The sequence below is a fragment of the Salvelinus fontinalis genome, unplaced genomic scaffold, assembly GCF_029448725.1.
Source record: "Salvelinus fontinalis isolate EN_2023a unplaced genomic scaffold, ASM2944872v1 scaffold_0223, whole genome shotgun sequence".
In the NCBI taxonomy this organism is placed as follows: domain Eukaryota; kingdom Metazoa; phylum Chordata; class Actinopteri; order Salmoniformes; family Salmonidae; genus Salvelinus; species Salvelinus fontinalis.
In genome coordinates, this window is record NW_026600432.1 from 165,458 (window position 1) to 185,810 (window position 20,353).

Here is a 20,353-nt window from a genome sequence, read left to right on the forward strand (position 1 = left end):
ATAGTAGTGCACTACGTAGGGAATAGGGGTCCATTTGGGACACACTCTGCCTCTTAAGACACAAACGTGACCTTCGTGCACATCCCCGTTTTGGATGAAGGCTGTCAAGCACAATAAAAAATTATAATAAAACACCTCCTGATCAAATTATATTTTCAGTTGAACAATAGTGTCTCAATCCAGAATGGCACCCTATCCCCTATATAGTGCATTACTTGTTGACCAGAGCTCTACATTGGTTTGTGGTCAAAAGTAGTGGACAAATTCAGGAACTGGGTGCCATTTGGTGTTCAGCCAGATTCTACGAGACCCACTCTGTTCCACTTCACCTACAGGGGAAGGTTCCCAGACCCCGATTAAGGGCTCCTATTTTCATAGCGTAAAAAACATTGTGCAAAATTGAAAAATTACCGTAAACCTCATTATAATCTCGCAGTAAGATTTCATTTGAAACTTTTCTTCAACAATACGCGTTATAAAAGAGGCGATTACTGAACTCTAGTGAGGCAAACTGAGCGATGCCTTAGACGTCTCTTTATAAACACACATTGAAGAAAAGTTTTAAATGAAATCCAACTTCCCGATTATAACAAGTTTTACAGTACATTTTGCACATTGCTTCTGCACTATAAAAATGTGGCTCTAATGCTGCTATTAATGAGAATACATCTCAATTTAGGATCTGTCTCCAGAGTGAGTTGTTTCTTCCTAAAATCAGACTGGTCAGTTAACTGGATCTGTGTCCAGAGTGATTAGTTTCTTCTAAAATCAGACTGGTCAATCAGTTAACTGGATCTGTGTCCAGAGTGATTAGTTTCGTCCTAAAATCAGACTGGTCAATCAGTTAACTGGATCTGTGTCCAGAGTGATTAGTTTCGTCCTAAAATCAGACTGGTCAATCAGTTAACTGGATCTGTCTCCAGAGTGATTAGTTTCTTCCTAAAATCAGACTGGTCAGTTAAGTGGCGCTATCAACACTACATTCAGTATTACCTCAATCCACCCTCCTGTTTAAAGATGTTATCTAGACACCTAGTAGCGTTGCACAACTCCCTTACCTCTCTCAAAGTTCCAGGCTATTTAACAAATCCTGGTTGGACGATTCCCGGATTTCCTGCTTATCCGCTCGTCGTTCCAGGAATCGTCCAACCAGGATCTCTGGAAAACTTTGGGAGTGTTGGGAAAAGTTAGAGGAATTCTGTAACCCTATACACACACTGCTCCTCTTTAAAACATTATCTATAAACTGTCTAACTTAACTACACCTCGGTTGAGTCACAAAAAGCACCCTTTTCCCTATATAGTGCACTACTATGGGCCCTATTCCCTATATAGTGCACTACTACGGGCCCTACTCCCTTTATAGTGCACTACATTTGACTAGACACACACTACACACACACATATATTTGGGGTATTGGGGGAATCTCATAGAGGGAGCAACTACTACCATGTTATATTTTTTAATCTGTTAAAACAAACAGGCAGACACACAAATCTAATGTCCGCTATGTTAAACATCAGGATTAAAACCTGTCTGGTTGTCTACATGAGCAGCAGAATGACAGACAGCCCTGAAGGGGACAGACAGACAGCAGGGATTCAGGTCAACATTAGGTCAGGAAGGGCACAATTCAGACTTGAGATAAGTTGACTAAACGTGGACTTCAGTAAAAACAAAAAAAAAATGATTTACTGTAAGTCTACTTATCTCAAGTCTGAATCAGACCCAAAGTGGACTGAAAGTCTGGGAGGAATTCTAGTCCTTGAGGTCTCTGTGCACACTTAAAGTAGACTTCTGTCTAGATCATACGTTGATGTCAATGTAAGATTTGTGTGAAAATGTGAGTGCTGATCTCAACTCAGGATTCAGGATTTCAATGATTGTATTGAAATAACAAATTATCTTTCTATGTGGATTCTGATTATTGACAAATAGCATTTCAAATTGTCTGAACTGAAACCAGAGTTGACCCCAACCCTACTGAATCTTAACCCGGTCCAGTTGAAACCAGAGTTGACCCCAATCCTACTGAATCTCACCCCGGTCCAGTTGAAACCAGAGTTGACCCCAACCCTACTGAATCTCACCCCGGTCCAGTTGAAACCAGAGTTGACCCCAACCCTACTGAATCTTAACCCGGTCCACACTATTCCAGTGAATAAGGTAACACTCAATCCCTATATTTCAATGGCTTTTCCCACGACAGTAAAGAAAAGGTGAACGGAGTCTACATGTGCTGACTCTCCACTACACCACTGGCTCAGACGGTAGAGTGGAGGACAGGGTAGCTACTGACAGGGTATATATACAGTATATATGTATTTATATATTAGAGGATATATGTAATGTACAGCTATAATACATCGTCTCTGTATGAGCTGTAGGACAGGATAGGACAGCTTGGGAGAGACGAGACGCTTGGTGTGTAGCTTGCTGGGTTTGGTGGGCGTCTTGGTTTGTAGGGTCTGGGTTGAGTGGCTGGGTGTCTTGGTTGGTGTTTGGGGGGGGTCTCAGCCCTCAGTCTTTCCAGGGTTCCGAGTGGTGGTGGGTCAGGTGAGGTCAGAGTGTCCTGAACAACACAGGGGAAGACCATGAAGAAAAACAGATGGGGAGAGAAAAGAAGGTGACAGGGAGACAGAGAGGAGAGAGACAGAGAGGGGGGAGAGACAGAAACAAAGAGGGGAGAGAGAGGGAGAGAGTAGGGAGAGAAATTGAGAGGGAGACAGAGAGAGACAGAGAGGGGAGAAAAGAGAGAGAGAGACAGAGGGGAGAGAAGAGAGAGAGAGGGGAGAGAAGAGAGAGGGGACAGAGAGGGGAGAGAAGAGAGACAAAGAGAGGAGAGAAGAGAGAGAGAGGGGAGAGAGTATTGAGTTAAATGAAATTCAATCAACAACACATAGTGTACACCCCCGCCTCTCCCAAATACCCACCTGTCCGGTCACATGGTCCTGCTGTACTGGATACCAGTCTTGGATGCGATGCCAGACCAGGGCATCAGGCTGCGGAGCAGAGACTGGGCCTGTCTGTAGAGTCTCTGGGGGATTGAGCAGGGACTGAGGCTGGCCAGGGCCGAGCCAATGTGTTGGATGTAGTCAGTGCAAGAGGACCGTCAAGGACTATAGGATTTATGGAGCAAGGTTGGGGTCAATTACACAAATTCAATTCCAATTCAATTTCATCTCCCTATCAATCCCATCAATGTAATATTCTATAACAGTTCTTCAATTTATATTTAATTCAACTGTTCTCCAATTCCAGACTAACTCAAACTCTTCACGAACTAAGAGGGAATAGTCCTAAATGTAAACTTCTAAATGTCCCCTGAATGCTTTCATATTAAAACATACAAATCAAAGATGTAAAACATGATCCTAAATATAACCAATCCAATGAGTGAATATCATAGCTGTTGAAGCTCTTTAATATGAACAGCATGAAATCATTCTGGAAATGCTCAATACTTCAATCTGTATTGGCTACTGTATCATTATAATTATTATTATTATTATTATTAAACCCTGCTGGTCATCTAGGAACGTTTCAACCTCTTGGCCATGTTCTGTTAAAATCTCTACCCACACAGCCAAAAGAGGACTGGCCACCCCTCATAGCCTGGTTCCTCTCTAGGTTATAATCTCTACCCACACAGCCAGAAGAGGACTGGCCACCCCTCAGAGCCTGGTTCCTCTCTAGGTTTCGGCCTTTCAAATCAAATCAAATGTATTTATATAGCCCTTCTTACATCAGCTAATATCTCAAAGTGCTGTACAGAAACCCAGCGTAAAACCCCAAACAGCAAGCAATGCAGGTGTAGAAGCACAGTGGCTAGGAAAAGCTAAAAAAAATAAAAAATATATTTTTGTTTATCATCTATGCATAGTCACTAACTATACATTCACGTACATATTACCTCAATTAGCCCAACTAACTGGTGCCCGGACTATATGCATTGTGTCCCGCCACCCCCCACCCTCCAACCCCCTCTTTTACACTGCTGCTACTCTCTGTTGATCATCTATGCATAGTCACTTTAACTATACACTCATGTACATATTACCTCAATTAGCCCGACTAACTGGGCATTGACTCTGTACCGGTACCCCCTGTATATAGCCTCCACATTGACTCTGTACCGGTACCCCCTGTATATAGCCTCCACATTGACTCTGTACCAGTACTCCTGTATATAGCCTCCACATTGACTCTGTACCACTACCCCCTGTATATAGCCTCCACATTGACTCTGTACCGGTACCCCCTGTATATAGCCTCCACATTGACTCTGTACCGGTACCCCCTGTATATAGTCTCCACATTGACTCTGTACCGGTACCCCCTGTATATAGCCTCCACATTGACTCTGTACCGGTACCCCCTGTATATAGCCTCCACATTGACTCTGTACCGGTACCCCCTGTATATAGTCTCCACATTGACTCTGTACCGGTACCCCCTGTATATAGCCTCCACATTGACTCTGTACCAGTACCACCTGTATATAGCCTCCACATTGACTCTGTACCGGTACCACCTGTATATAGCCTCCACATTGACTCTGTACCGGTACCCCCTGTATATAGTCTCCACATTGACTCTGTACCGGTACCCCCTGTATATAGCCTCCACATTGACTCTGTACCGGTACCACCTGTATAAAGCCTCCACATTGACTCTGTACCGTAACACCTGTATAAAGCCTCGCTACTGTTATTTTCACTGTCATTTTACTGTTTTATTTTTATTTCGTATTTCTTTACTTATCTATTGTTTACCGAATACCTATTATTTATTTAAAAACTGCACTGTTGATTATGGCTTGTAAGTAAGCATTTCACAGTAAGGTCTACACCGGTTGGTTAAGGGCCTGTAAGTAAGCATTTCACAGTAAGGTCTACACCGGTTGGTTAAGGGCCTGTAAGTAAGCATTTCACAGTAAGGTCTACACCGGTTGGTTAAGGGCCTGTAAGTAAGCATTTCACAGTAAGGTCTACACCGGTTGGTTAAGGGCCTGTAAGTAAGCATTTCACAGTAAGGTCTACACCGGTTGGTTACGGGCCTGTAAGTAAGCATTTCACAGTAAGGTCTACATCGGTTGGTTAAGGGCCTGTAAGTAAGCATTTCACAGTAAGGTCTACACCGGTTGGTTAAGGGCCTGTAAGTAAGCATTTCACAGTAAGGTCTACACCGGTTGGTTAAGGGCCTGTAAGTAAGCATTTCACAGTAAGGTCTACACCGGTTGGTTAAGGGCCTGTAAGTAAGCATTTCACAGTAAGGTCTACACCGGTTGGTTAAGGGCCTGTAAGTAAGCATTTCACAGTAAGGTCTACACCGGTTGGTTAAGGGCCTGTAAGTAAGCATTTCACAGTAAGGTCTACACCGGTTGGTTAAGGGCCTGTAAGTAAGCATTTCACAGTAAGGTCTACACCGGTTGGTTAAGGGCCTGTAAGTAAGCATTTCACAGTAAGGTCTACACCGGTTGGTTAAGGGCCTGTAAGTAAGCATTTCACAGTAAGGTCTACACCGGTTGGTTAAGGGCCTGTAAGTAAGCATTTCACAGTAAGGTCTACACCGGTTGGTTAAGGGCCTGTAAGTAAGCATTTCACAGTAAGGTCTACACCGGTTGTATTCGGCTTCACGTGACAAATAAAGTTGATTTTATGATATGTAATGTATTGATATAACGGGTTACATTTTAAGGATAATATATTGAATTAGGCACTGACTTTGTGAAGGCTGCAGAATGGATAAGAACTGAAAGCAACAACCATGTCTCTGTCACTAGAAAACACAGCCAAGGAGGGCTCTTGTTCAACTCCAATTCCAAGAATAATTTTCTTTTACAATTAGACTTTTAAAGATTTCTGCAATTCCAGTTCAATTGCAATTCAATTCTCCACTTCCTGCTTGAATTCCAGAAGTGTGCCTAGGGGGAAGTCTACACAGCCGTGCACAGTCTTCACGTGTTGCTGTCTTCCATTTCTAAATGTTTTGACCACTGATCTACACAACCTATGCCACATTTAAAAGTGAAATAAAAACATTTCTGAAATAAATTACAAATAAAAACAAAGAAATATTGACTGCAAAGGTCTTCACACACCTTTGCTGTGACACATAAGTTAGTTCAGGAGCTCCACATGGACACACACACTCAAACTCCTACCCCCACATCCGCCCTTGTACCCCCCAAACCAACAACATCACACACACTTGTACCCCCCCACCAATCCCCTTGTAGTAAAGGATATAAGAGTCCCCCCCACCAATCCCCTTGTAGTAAAGGATATAAGAGTCCCCCCCACCAATCCCCTTGTAGTAAAGGATATAAGAGTGTCCAGGGCGGATGCCCTCCGTTGATGTACAGAACGTATGTGAAGCCGTCTTTCAGCACCCCTCGTATGGAGTAGTAGTAAGGTAGGTAGTGATGCTGCGTGAAGTCTCTGTTGGTATTCATTTATTTTAGATGACCATCTAATAATACATATATACACCCAGTAGCTACATCTAATAATACATATATCCCCAGTAGCTACATCTAATACATATATCCCCAGTAGCTACATCTAATAATACATATATCCCCAGTAGCTACATCTAATACTACATATATCCCCAGTAGCTACATCTAATACATATATCCCCAGTAGCTACATCTAATACTACATATATCCCCAGTAGCTACATCTAATACATATATCCCCAGTAGCTACATCTAATACATATATCCCCAGTAGCTACATCTAATACTACATATATCCCCAGTAGCTACATCTAATACTACATATATCCCCAGTAGCTACATCTAATAATACATATATCCCCAGTAGCTACATCTAATACTACATATATCCCCAGTAGCTACATCTAATACTACATATATCCCCAGTAGCTACATCTAATAATACATATATCCCCAGTAGCTACATCTAATACTACATATATCCCCAGTAGCTACATCTAATACATATATCCCCAGTAGCTACATCTAATACATATATCCCCAGTAGCTACATCTAATAATACATATATCCCCAGTAGCTACATCTAATACATATATCCCCAGTAGCTACATCTAATACATATATCCCCAGTAGCTACATCTAATAATACATATATCCCCAGTAGCTACATTTAATAATACATATATCCCCAGTAGCTACATCTAATAATACATATATCCCCAGTAGCTACATCTAATACTACATATATCCCCAGTAGCTACATCTAATACTACATATATCCCCAGTAGCTACATCTAATACTACATATATCCCCAGTAGCTACATCTAATAATACATATATCCCCAGTAGCTACATCTAATAATACATATATCCCCAGTAGCTACATCTAATAATACATATATCCCCAGTAGCTACATCTAATAATACATATATCCCCAGTAGCTACATCTAATACTACATATATCCCCAGTAGCTACATCTAATAATACATATATCCCCTGTAGCTACATCTAATACATATATCCCCAGTAGCTACATCTAATAATACATATATCCCCAGTAGCTACATCTAATAATACATATATCCCCAGTAGCTACATTTAATAATACATATATCCCCAGTAGCTACATCTAATACTACATATATCCCCAGTAGCTACATCTAATAATACATATATCCCCAGTAGCTACATCTAATACTACATATATCCCCAGTAGCTACATCTAATAATACATATATCCCCAGTAGCTACATCTAATAATACATATATCCCCAGTAGCTACATCTAATACATATATCCCCAGTAGCTACATCTAATACTACATATATCCCCAGTAGCTACATCTAATAATACATATATCCCCAGTAGCTACATCTAATAATACATATATCCCCAGTAGCTACATCTAATAATACATATATCCCCAGTAGCTACATCTAATACTACATATATCCCCAGTAGCTACATCTAATACATATATCCCCTGTAGCTACATCTAATACATATATCCCCAGTAGCTACATCTAATACTACATATATCCCCAGTAGCTACATCTAATAATACATATATCCCCAGTAGCTACATCTAATACTACATATATCCCCAGTAGCTACATCTAATACTACATATATCCCCAGTAGCTACATCTAATAATACATATATCCCCAGTAGCTACATCTAATACTACATATATCCCCAGTAGCTACATCTAATACATATATCCCCAGTAGCTACATCTAATACATATATCCCCAGTAGCTACATCTAATAATACATATATCCCCAGTAGCTACATCTAATACATATATCCCCAGTAGCTACATCTAATACATATATCCCCAGTAGCTACATCTAATAATACATATATCCCCAGTAGCTACATTTAATAATACATATATCCCCAGTAGCTACATCTAATAATACATATATCCCCAGTAGCTACATCTAATACTACATATATCCCCAGTAGCTACATCTAATACTACATATATCCCCAGTAGCTACATCTAATAATACATATATCCCCAGTAGCTACATCTAATAATACATATATCCCCAGTAGCTACATCTAATAATACATATATCCCCAGTAGCTACATCTAATAATACATATATCCCCAGTAGCTACATCTAATACTACATATATCCCCAGTAGCTACATCTAATACATATATCCCCTGTAGCTACATCTAATACATATATCCCCAGTAGCTACATCTAATACATATATCCCCAGTAGCTACATCTAATAATACATATATCCCCAGTAGCTACATCTAATACTACATATATCCCCAGTAGCTACATCTAATACTACATATATCCCCAGTAGCTACATCTAATACTACATATATCCCCAGTAGCTACATCTAATAATACATATATCCCCAGTAGCTACATCTAATAATACATATATCCCCAGTAGCTACATCTAATAATACATATATCCCCAGTAGCTACATCTAATACTACATATATCCCCTGTAGCTACATCTAATAATACATATATCCCCAGTAGCTACATCTAATAATACATATATCCCCAGTAGCTACATCTAATACTACATATATCCCCAGTAGCTACATCTAATAATACATATATCCCCTGTAGCTACATCTAATACATATATCCCCAGTAGCTACATCTAATAATACATATATCCCCAGTAGCTACATCTAATAATACATATATCCCCAGTAGCTACATTTAATAATACATATATCCCCAGTAGCTACATCTAATACTACATATATCCCCAGTAGCTACATCTAATAATACATATATCCCCAGTAGCTACATCTAATACTACATATATCCCCAGTAGCTACATCTAATAATACATATATCCCCAGTAGCTACATCTAATAATACATATATCCCCAGTAGCTACATCTAATACTACATATATCCCCAGTAGCTACATCTAATACTACATATATCCCCAGTAGCTACATCTAATAATACATATATCCCCAGTAGCTACATCTAATAATACATATATCCCCAGTAGCTACATCTAATAATACATATATCCCCAGTAGCTACATCTAATAATACATATATCCCCAGTAGCTACATCTAATACTACATATATCCCCAGTAGCTACATCTAATACATATATCCCCAGTAGCTACATCTAATACATATATCCCCAGTAGCTACATCTAATACATATATCCCCAGTAGCTACATCTAATAATACATATATCCCCAGTAGCTACATCTAATAATACATATATCCCCAGTAGCTACATCTAATACTACATATATCCCCAGTAGCTACATCTAATAATACATATATCCCCAGTAGCTACATCTAATAATACATATATCCCCAGTAGCTACATCTAATACTACATATATCCCCAGTAGCTACATTTAATACTACATATATCCCCAGTAGCTACATTTAATACTACATATATCCCCAGTAGCTACATCTAATACTACATATATCCCCAGTAGCTACATCTAATAATACATATATCCCCAGTAGCTACATCTAATACTACATATATCCCCAGTAGCTACATTTAATAAAACAGTTTTAGATTTGAGTGATTTAGCAGACACTCTCCAGAGCAGCTTACAATGCATTCATCACAAGTCAGCTAGGTCAGACAACCACATATCAGTCATAAAGTACATTTTTCCTCAGGAAAACACAATAAAATCAATGACTTTTTTCCACACTTGGTCCCTACCTACCTACCTACCTACCTACCTACCTACCTGTTGTGGTAGAAGTGTATAGCCGTGGTGTTGGTTGTCAGCACGTGGAGGTAGATGGCCTTGCAGTGGTCCTGCGCCGTGGTGGAGATGTGTTCCTTAAGACTGTCCAGCAGCAAGGAGCCTGGGAGGGGGAGAAGAGTAGCAGGACAGTGAGTGACTGTGAGTGTACCTAGGGCTGTGGCTGTCACAAAATTGTCAGCCGATGATTGTCATGCAAATAACTGTCTGTCTCACGGTAAGTGACAGGTTAATTAACATAAACACATTTAGCCTCTCCTGGTAGCCACACATAGCCTACAAGCCATGCCATTAAAAAGTCAAATCCATGTAATATAGCCTACACCTTCACAATAAATGAACTATTTATTTTAGACAGGTCTAAAGAAGCATCATATGAAGAAAATGTAATCTATTTCAGAAGAACAGAATAGCATACTCTGCTTTGTCCTTATGTTAGGCCCTGATCTGGCTACGCCATATGACTGTGGGCTACACTAGTTCATTTAGCAGACAAGACATGCTTAGAATTCCCTGGCATTATTTTATATTATTTTATAATATGAATAAAACAATTGAACAAAGCTGAATAAAATATAAATATTTTCTCCAAACGATTTGAAGGAGTGCGCACATGTGTCTATTCTGTGTTGAGCGGTTAGCAAAGAAACAGGTCTTCCTATATGCTTAATTTAGAGTTATTAATGTAACTTTAGTTGTGATACAAACGTTGGGCTATATGTTTGGATTTTTAATACATTGTAAGGCTGCATGATGAGACTAATGATGCTTAAAAAGGCATGAGCTCTGCTTAGTTTTTTTGCGCAGGCTGTACACTCCAACAGTCTCTCCTTCACAATTTGACCAAGCACTTGATAATGCCTCGTATTTCAGGGCTGCATCCCCTTTGCGGCCATAATGCACCCCCCCCCCAAAAAAAAATCTGTGCCTTTTGTGGCTCGGAGTGCTGCGTTGTGACCTTCTCCCGGAGTGTGCTGCGCAATCTGAAGTGTCTCTCACTCACATGGCTCTCCGTCACGAGATCGGGTCTTTCTCACAGGCTACAAGTGAAGACAGACACATCGGGGATGCACCTGCGCTGTCCAATTCCCGAGGTGCCTATTGAAGATATTGGAAGAACTGTCCACATTTACTTTATCGGCCAACTAGATGAGTAGGCCTAACGAACAGCAAAAGCACTAGCCTATGGAAAGCTGATGGGATCCTCCTCTTTTTATTAGAGGCCATCACTCTGTTTTTTCTCCCGCAATTGCATAGTCTATAGAAATTATGCGCAACATGAGCTCATGGGCACTCATAAAGTATTGGATTAGATTTGCGAACACATTTGTATTGATGTCAGAGTGATTAGAGGGACAATAGAGTGCTGAGTACCAGGCAGTTAGCAAGTTTAGTAGGCTACGAATGACCATCAGCAGCATCTGAGCTTGGCGAAGCCTAATTACCGTGACTACACGGTCATGTGGAATTTGACTGCCTTCATGACTCGTGACCGCCAGTGTGGCAGTAAAACGGTCACCGCAACAGCCCTAAGTGTACCTACCTATTCCATGTTTCCTGAACTCCTTCACCACCCCCAGACTCAGTATGTAAGCCACCTGGGTGTCCACAGGAAATCTAGAGGCTAGGATGTCTCCATCCTGCAGAGAGGAGAGGTTATACACAGCTATTAATACTTATAACACTGACTAACACCAGGAAATCTAGAGTCTAGGATGTAGGGACATTGTTTTGCGAACAGTAATGAACAGTTTCAACATTTCTACACGCCGTGTCGCATTATTCAAGTATGTTAACTTCTGTGCAGCATGAGTGGGCTAAGTGGAGTACAGGCTGAGTGGAGAGCTAACATGATGCAGTCCAGACTCCCAGTACAGGCTGAGTGGAGAGCTAACATGATGCAGTCCAGACTCCCAGTACAGGCTAAGTGGAGTTCTAACATGATGCAGTCCAGACTCCCAGTACAGGCTGAGTGGAGAGCTAACATGATGCTGCCCAGACTCCCAGTGCAGGCTAAGTGGAGAGCTAACATGATTTTTTGTTATAACATTTTAAATTAACCATAATGTCAGTTAAGAACAAATTCTTATTTTCAAGGACGGCCTACACCGGCCAAACCCGACCGACGCTGGGCCAATTGTGCGCCTCCCTATGGGACTCCCAATCACGGTTGGTTGTGATACAGCCTGGATTCGAACCGCTGCGCCACTCGGGAGCCCATGAGTGGAGCAGGCACAGTGCACTAGAGCTGTAAGGGGAACATCAGCTGCTCTGATAGACAGACTCTGCACCTCTCTGATTCAGAGGGTTAAATGAGGAAGACACATTTCAGTTGAAGGCATTCAATTGTACACCTGACTAGGTATCCCTCATTCCCTTTCCCTTTCCCTCCAAGCAGACCACCACAACATACCCAATGATTCAGAGGGGTTGGGTTAAATGAGGAAGACACATTCAGTTGTACACCTGACTAGGTATCCCTCATTCCCTTTCATCTGTGAGACACATTTGACAGAAGTACTATCAAAAGAAACAAACATTCTAGTACCAAGACGTTTTTCATGTTCTATTATCGAAAAAGTACAGAAGTTTCGGTATACCGAGTTAAGCAACCCCCTCCACCTCTCTCCATTACTCTTCAACACCCCTCCATCCCCCACACCCCAACACCTCTCTCCATTACTCTTCAACACCCCTCCATTCCCCACACCCCCAACCCCCTCCACCTCTCTCCATTACTCTTCAACACCCCTCCATCCCCCACACCCCCAACCCCCTCCCTCCATTACTCTTCAACACCCCTCCATCCCCCACACCCCAACACCTCCCTCCATTACTCTTCAACACCCCTCCATCCCCCACACCCCCAACCCCCTCCACCTCCCTCCATTACTCTTCAACACCCCTCCATCCCCCACACCCCCAACCCCCTCCACCTCTCTCCATTACTCTTCAACACCCCTCCATCCCCCACACCCCCAACCCCCTCCCTCCATTACTCTTCAACACCCCTCCATCCCCCACACCCCCAACCCCCTCCACCTCTCTCCATTACTCTTCAACACCCCTCCATCCCCCACACCCCCAACCCCCTCCACCTCCCTCCATTACTCTCCAACACCCCTCCATCCCCCACACCCCAACACCTCCCTCCATTACTCTTCAACACCCCTCCATCCCCCACACCCCAACCCCCTCCACCTCTCTCCATTACTCTTCAACACCCCTCCATCCCCCACACCCCCAACCCCCTCCACCTCCCTCCATTACTCTTCAACACCCCTCCATCCCCCACACCCCCAACCCCCTCCATTACTCTTCAACACCCCTCCATCCACCACACCCCCAACCCCCTCCACCTCTCTCCATTACTCTTCAACACCCCTCCATCCCCCACACCCCCAACCCACACCCCCTCTCTCCATTACCCTTCAACACCCCTCCATCCCCCACACCCCAACCCCCTCCATTACTCTTCAACACCCCTCCATCCCCCACACCCCCAACCCCCTCCATTACTCTTCAACACCCCTCCATCCTCCACACCCCCAACCCCCTCCACCTCTCTCCATTACTCTTCAACACCCCTCCATCCCCCACACCCCCAACCCACACCCCCTCTCTCCATTACCCTTCAACACCCCTCCATCCCCCACACCCCAACCCCCTCCATTACTCTTCAACACCCCTCCATCCCCCACACCCCCAACCCCCTCCATTACTCTTCAACACCCCTCCATCCTCCATCCCCCACACCCCTCCACCTCTCTCCATTACTCTTCAACACCCCTCCATCCCCCACACCCCCAACCCCCTCCACCTCCCTCCATTACTCTTCAACACCCCTCCATCCCCCACACCCCCAACCCCCTCCACCTCTCTCCATTACTCTTCAACACCCCTCCATCCCCCACACCCCCAACCCACACCCCCTCTCTCCATTACCCTTCAACACCCCTCCATCCCCCACACCCCAACCCCCTCCATTACTCTTCAACACCCCTCCATCCCCCACACCCCCAACCCCCTCCCTCCATTACTCTTCAACACCCCTCCATCCCCCACACCCACACCCCCTCTCTCCATTACTCTTCAACACCCCTCCATCCCCCACACCCCTCCACCTCTCTCCATTACTCTTCAACACCCCTCCATTCCCCACACCCCAACCCCCTCCACCTCTCTCCATTACTCTTCAACACCCCTCCATCCCCCACACCCCCAACCCCCTCCACCTCTCTCCATTACTCTTCAACACCCCTCCATCCCCCACACCCCCAACCCCCTCCACCTCTCTCCATTACTCTTCAACACCCCTCCATCCCCCACACCCCAACCCCCTCCACCTCTCTCCATTACTCTTCAACACCCCTCCATCCTCCACACCCCCAACCCCCTCCACCTCCCTCCATTACTCTTCAACACCCCTCCATCCCCCACACCCCTCCACCTCTCTCCATTACTCTTCAACACCCCTCCATCCCCCACACCCCAACACCTCCCTCCATTACTCTTCAACACCCCTCCATCCCCCACACCCCCAACCCCCTCCACCTCTCTCCATTACTCTTCAACACCCCTCCATCCCCCACACCCCCAACCCCCTCCCTCCATTACTCTTCAACACCCCTCCATCCCCCACACCCCAACACCTCCCTCCATTACTCTTCAACACCCCTCCATCCCCCACACCCCCAACCCCCTCCACCTCTCTCCATTACTCTTCAACACCCCTCCATCCCCCACACCCCCAACCCCCTCCACCTCTCTCCATTACTCTTCAACACCCCTCCATCCCCCACACCCCCAACCCCCTCCACCTCTCTCCATTACCCTTCAACACCCCTCCATCCCCCACACCCCCAACCCCCTCCCTCCATTACTCTTCAACACCCCTCCATCCCCCACACCCCCAACCCCCTCCACCTCTCTCCATTACTCTTCAACACCCCTCCATCCCCCACACCCCCAACCCCCTCCACCTCTCTCCATTACTCTTCAACACCCCTCCATCCCCCACACCCCCAACCCCCTCCACCTCTCTCCATTACTCTTCAACACCCCTCCATTCCCCACACCCCTCCACCTCTCTCCATTACCCTTCAACACCCCTCCATCCCCCACACCCCAACCCCCTCCACCTCTCTCCATTACTCTTCAACACCCCTCCATCCCCCACACCCCAACCCCCTCCACCTCTCTCCATTACTCTTCAACACCCCTCCATCCTCCACACCCCCAACCCCCTCCACCTCTCTCCAACACCCCTCCATCCCCCACCCCCCCACCCTCCTCCTTGTCCCCTCCTCCTTCCCACCCACCTCTTCCCCTCCCCTCCTTGCCACCCTCCTCATCCCACCCACCTCTTCCTCTCCACCCCCCCTCCTTCTCTCCCCTCCTCGTCCCACCCACCTCTTCCCCTCCGGCTGCTTCAGGTCTAATTAGTAGGAGACTATAAACAGAATGTAGAATGTCAGTGTGTTCCATTTCAGACTGTTCCTAAGGAATGTGAGTGACAGGGATAACTACACTACTATAAACATAACTAGTATTATCAGGTTTGGGCTCAAACCCATTTATATTCCTGTCAATTCAGATAGTAATACAACTTCCAATTCCAAATGATCCTAATTCAAAACTATTGGAATTGCTGTGTTGTTCCTGAATTGACTGAAATTTAAAAGGGATTGACCAAAAACCCTGACTTTAATATGACCCCCTAACAACTACTGTCTGTCAAAACATTCAGCTTCCAACAATAGGTTCAATATGGGGTACATTCACAGTCTATAACGGACATTTCTCCTGAAAACATGTTCAATCGTCCTGTCAGTCAGTCAGTCAGGACCATCTCTACCCCAGAACCAGTACCTCTCTGTGTACTGTCAGTCAGTCAGGACCATCTCTACCCCAGAACCAGTACCTCTCTGTGTACTGTCAGTCAGTCAGTCAGGACCATCTCTACCCCAGCACCAGTACCTCTCTGTGTACTGTCAGTCAGTCAGTCAGGACCATCTCTACCCCAGCACCAGTACCTCTCTGTGTACTGTCAGTCAGTCAGGACCATCTCTACCCCAGAACCAGTACCTCTCTGTGTACTGTCAGTCAGTCAGGACCATCTCTACCCCAGCACCAGTACCACTCTGTGTACTGTCAGTCAGTCAGGACCATCTCTAACCCAGCACCAGTACCTCTCTGTGTACTGTCAGTCAGTCAGTCAGTCAGTCAGGACCGTCTCTACCCCAGCACCAGTACCTCTCTGTGTACTGTCAGTCAGTCAGTCAGTCAGTCAGTCAGTCAGTCAGGACCATCTCTACCCCAGAACCAGTACCTCTCTGTGTACTGTCAGTCAGTCAGGACCATCTCTACCCCAGCACCAGTACCTATCTGTGTACTGTCAGTCAGTCAGGACCATCTCTACCCCAGCACCCGTACCTCTCTGTGTACTGTCAGTCAGTCAGGACCATCTCTACCCCAGCACCAGTACCTCTCTGTGTACTGTCAGTCAGTCAGTCAGTCAGTCAGGACCATCTCTACCCCAGCACCAGTACCTCTCTGTGTACTGTCAGTCAGTCAGTCAGTCAGGACCATCTCTACCCCAGAACCAGTACCTCTCTGTGTACTGTCAGTCAGTCAGGACCATCTCTACCCCAGAACCAGTACCTCTCTGTGTACTGTCAGTCAGTCAGTCAGTCAGGACCATCTCTACCCCAGCACCCGTACCTCTCTGTGTACAGTCAGTCAGTCAGTCAGTCAGTCAGGACCATCTCTACCCCAGCACCAGTACCTCTCTGTGTACTGTCAGTCAGTCAGGACCATCTCTACCCCAGAACCAGTACCTCTCTGTGTACTGTCAGTCAGTCAGTCAGTCAGGACCATCTCTACCCCAGAACCAGTACCTCTCTGTGTACAGTCAGTAAGTCAGGACCATCTCTACTCCAGAACCAGTACCTCTCTGTGTACTGTCAGTCAGTCAGTCAGTCAGGACCATCTCTACCCCAGCACCCGTACCTCTCTGTGTACTGTCAGTCAGTCAGGACCATCTCTACCCCAGCACCCGAACCACTCTGTGTACAGTCAGTCAGTCAGGACCATCTCTACCCCAGCACCCGAACCACTCTGTGTACTGTCAGTCAGTCAGTCAGGATCATCTCTACCCCAGCAACCGTACCTCTCTGTGTACTTTGGTCCGGCCCTTGATCTCAGCTACGATCATTCCCACGATGCCTCCCTTGAAGATGGCGGCGAGGGAGAAGAACTTCTTGTTGGATGTGATGTCATTATACCATGAGTCTGGGTACCTGTTGGGGGACAGGTGAGGCTCAGAGGTTAGATTCCTGCTGGGGCCACTCATATGGAAAATGCATGTCTAAGTCACTTGGGACAAAAGCGTTCGCTAAATGGCTTATAGGTCTAATAAGCCTTAAGGTAGGTACAGGTGGCAGATAGAATGAGTAGACTTTCAGCTGTATTAAGGTGACAGGGGATAGGTGAGGACAGGTGATGTAGACTTCAGCTGTATTAAGGTGACAGGGTACAGGTGAGGACAGGTTATGTAGACTTCAGCTGTATTAAGGTGACAGGGGACAGGTGAGGACAGGTGATGTAGACTTCAACTGTATTAAGGTGACAGGGTACAGGTGAGGACAGGTGCCCTGGGTTGTGTTCAGTGGGGCTCAACATAGCAAAGCGTTTTGAAACGGAAAGCGAAAATCTGTTCTTATTAGACAAGTTAAAGTACCACTACAGTTTCCCTCAGCTCTCTCTCTAGTGAACACGATACGATCCTGTGTTGCTATTGGCCGCGTGGCGCAGTACTCACTCGATGGGGAACCAATCCCCACACAGCAGCTTGACGCAGTCTATGTCATCGTGGCAGAGGAGGCGGAGCTGGACTTCGCTGAGCGCAGTGGGGGACACCACGTCGGTCATTCACACCTAGAAAACGACCAATGCCAGGAGAGATACAGTTATTAACTCCTACAACCCACCAATCACAGATCACACACACCAATCACACTGATCAATCTTCTATAACATTATCTGACATATTTTGTTTATATATTTATACACAACTTTTAAAATGGTTAGTCAGCTGGTTAATAAACTGCCAGGTCAACTGTCCTTGGTCCTTTTAAAATGGTTAGTCAGCTGGTTAATAAACTGCCAGGTCAACTGTCCTTGGTCCTTTTAAAATGGTTAGTCAGCTGGTTAATAAACTGCCAGGTCAACTGTCCTTGGTCCTTTTAAAATGGTTAGTCAGCTGGTTAATACACTGCCAGGTGGACTGTCCTTGGTCCTGGATATGAGGGTTCATCCCAAATGGCACCCTAATACCTTTATAATTCACTACTTTCGACATGTGCTCTATGGGCCTGGTCAAAAGTAGTGCACTATAAAGGGAATAGGGGGGCATTTGGGAGGCACAGGTGGATGGAGAGGGACAGGGAATGATAGCTCGACAGGCAAACAAACTTCTGAAACCTCTCTACTCTGCCCCTGGTGGCAGTAGCAACTGTCATCGGTGAGGACAAAACCAGAGCTTTAAAATGTGGACAGAACTGCTGTGCTCTATGAAGAGAACATGCTTTATGATGCTAACTAGTTAGTTGTTTGACGTTAACTAGCTAGCTAAGTTAAATGCCTAAACAACCTAAACAGCAGCCCCAGTAAGGTGCTATGTTATCAAGCTAGCTAACACTGCTAGCAAACTGACTGTTTGGTTGACATTCCACAGTAAATTCAGCTAAACAAGATGCATTATTAGCCAATTCCTTCCCCCTTTAGCTAGCGTTAGATAGACTTTAGACTTGACTGGTTGTCAAAACAAGAAAGTTAGCTAACCTAGCTAGCTAGCTTTCTAGTTCTGAGGGAGTTCGCTAGCTGACGTAGCGACCTACTTAGCTACGATTCCAGGCAAAATAAGTAAATGAAATATAAGCATAACTGGACAACACTTCGCTAACTATGTCAGCTCAAAAGTTAGTAGAGGATAATGGCTACATTTAGCTGGGTAGCTAGCAAGGTGTCTTGTTAGCTGACCGACAAGCTAGCTAGCTCAAATATTTTGTAACCTAACGTTACCTTGTTTATGCGCTCGAACAAGAGGAACGTGCGGGGGAAAATTCCTTGGGTGTCGTTTGAAGTGTTTCCTACAGTGGAAACACCATGATAAAACCCAAATTTGCTCTCTATTCAGAAAACCACGGACACTGGTCTCCCACCAATACATTAGCTGGCTAGTCAGCTTTGCTAATTTGACAACTAGCCGAGTTGGCTTCTTCCTGTGTATGTCACATTCCGGAAGTCATTCAGCTTTGTGTGCGGAAATGTAGTTTCTCGGGGATATGGTTTTGTAGTTTAATTTCCCCAAAATGATTGTAACAAACATACTATACATTCAGACATAGGCAGTATTTCTGTAACATGTATTTTAAATACGTATTTAACTACTCTTGAGTATGTTTTTTTTACACTGTCCCGAACTACAATCCAATGTATTTTGTAACAAGATACATACAGACCTTTAATTTATATATACAAAATACTTTTCTATACAATTTTTCTATTTATACATGTATATATTTATTTTTTTATAGCGGTTCACAATTTTGTCGCCCCCTTTCACACTGCAATGGGATCAGAAGTCTGATGGCACTATGGTGTGATAAGAGTGTCTGCTAAATGACAAAAATGTAAATGAACACTGGGTATTATTCTAATGAGCTCCGCACCCAAAACAAGGCCAATAATAATACCCAGTGTGCTTTGTAATTGATCATTTTTACATTTACATTTTGGTCATTTAGAAGACTTACAGTCAGTGCATTTAACAAAGGTAGATGAACAACCACATATCACAGTCATAGCAACTAAACTGTTTTTTGTTACCATTACTGAGAATGTTGTTGAAGTGAAGGCATGAACTGGCAAATGTATTTAGAATTTTGAAAAGGATGAAAATACAAAATACTTGTATTTTATCTACATACAATACTTTGCAAAAGTATTTTGTATTTTAGTTTGATACCTTGTTTTTTAGAATATCTTGTACTTGTAACAAGATAGATTTGCATGCATCTTTTGCCCATCTCTGTATACATTGATAGCCTATAGTAAAATATGCTCCTTT

The 20,353-nt window shown here is 44.4% G+C and overlaps 1 protein-coding gene across 2 annotated transcripts; it reads right to left on the minus strand.

The window, feature by feature from the left end:
- Nucleotides 1-394: 394 nt before the first annotated feature.
- LOC129844757 (N-alpha-acetyltransferase 60-like) lies at nucleotides 395-19,512 on the minus strand. 2 transcript variants are annotated; one of them, XM_055912851.1, is made up of 8 exons: nucleotides 19,306-19,512; nucleotides 18,044-18,159; nucleotides 17,393-17,522; nucleotides 11,765-11,861; nucleotides 10,204-10,324; nucleotides 6,331-6,444; nucleotides 2,935-3,099; nucleotides 395-2,573 (listed from the first exon to the last, which is right to left on the minus strand). In XM_055912851.1, exons 2-7 carry the CDS (start codon nucleotides 18,151-18,153, stop codon nucleotides 2,943-2,945), a joined length of 729 nt encoding a protein of 242 aa, XP_055768826.1. In that variant the 5' UTR covers nucleotides 18,154-18,159; nucleotides 19,306-19,512; the 3' UTR covers nucleotides 395-2,573; nucleotides 2,935-2,942. The 2 variants fall into 2 exon arrangements, with proteins under 2 accessions (XP_055768826.1, XP_055768825.1); XM_055912850.1 differs by having other exon boundaries at nucleotides 395-2,526; nucleotides 19,306-19,511.
- Between the last annotated feature and the right edge of the window lie 841 nt (nucleotides 19,513-20,353).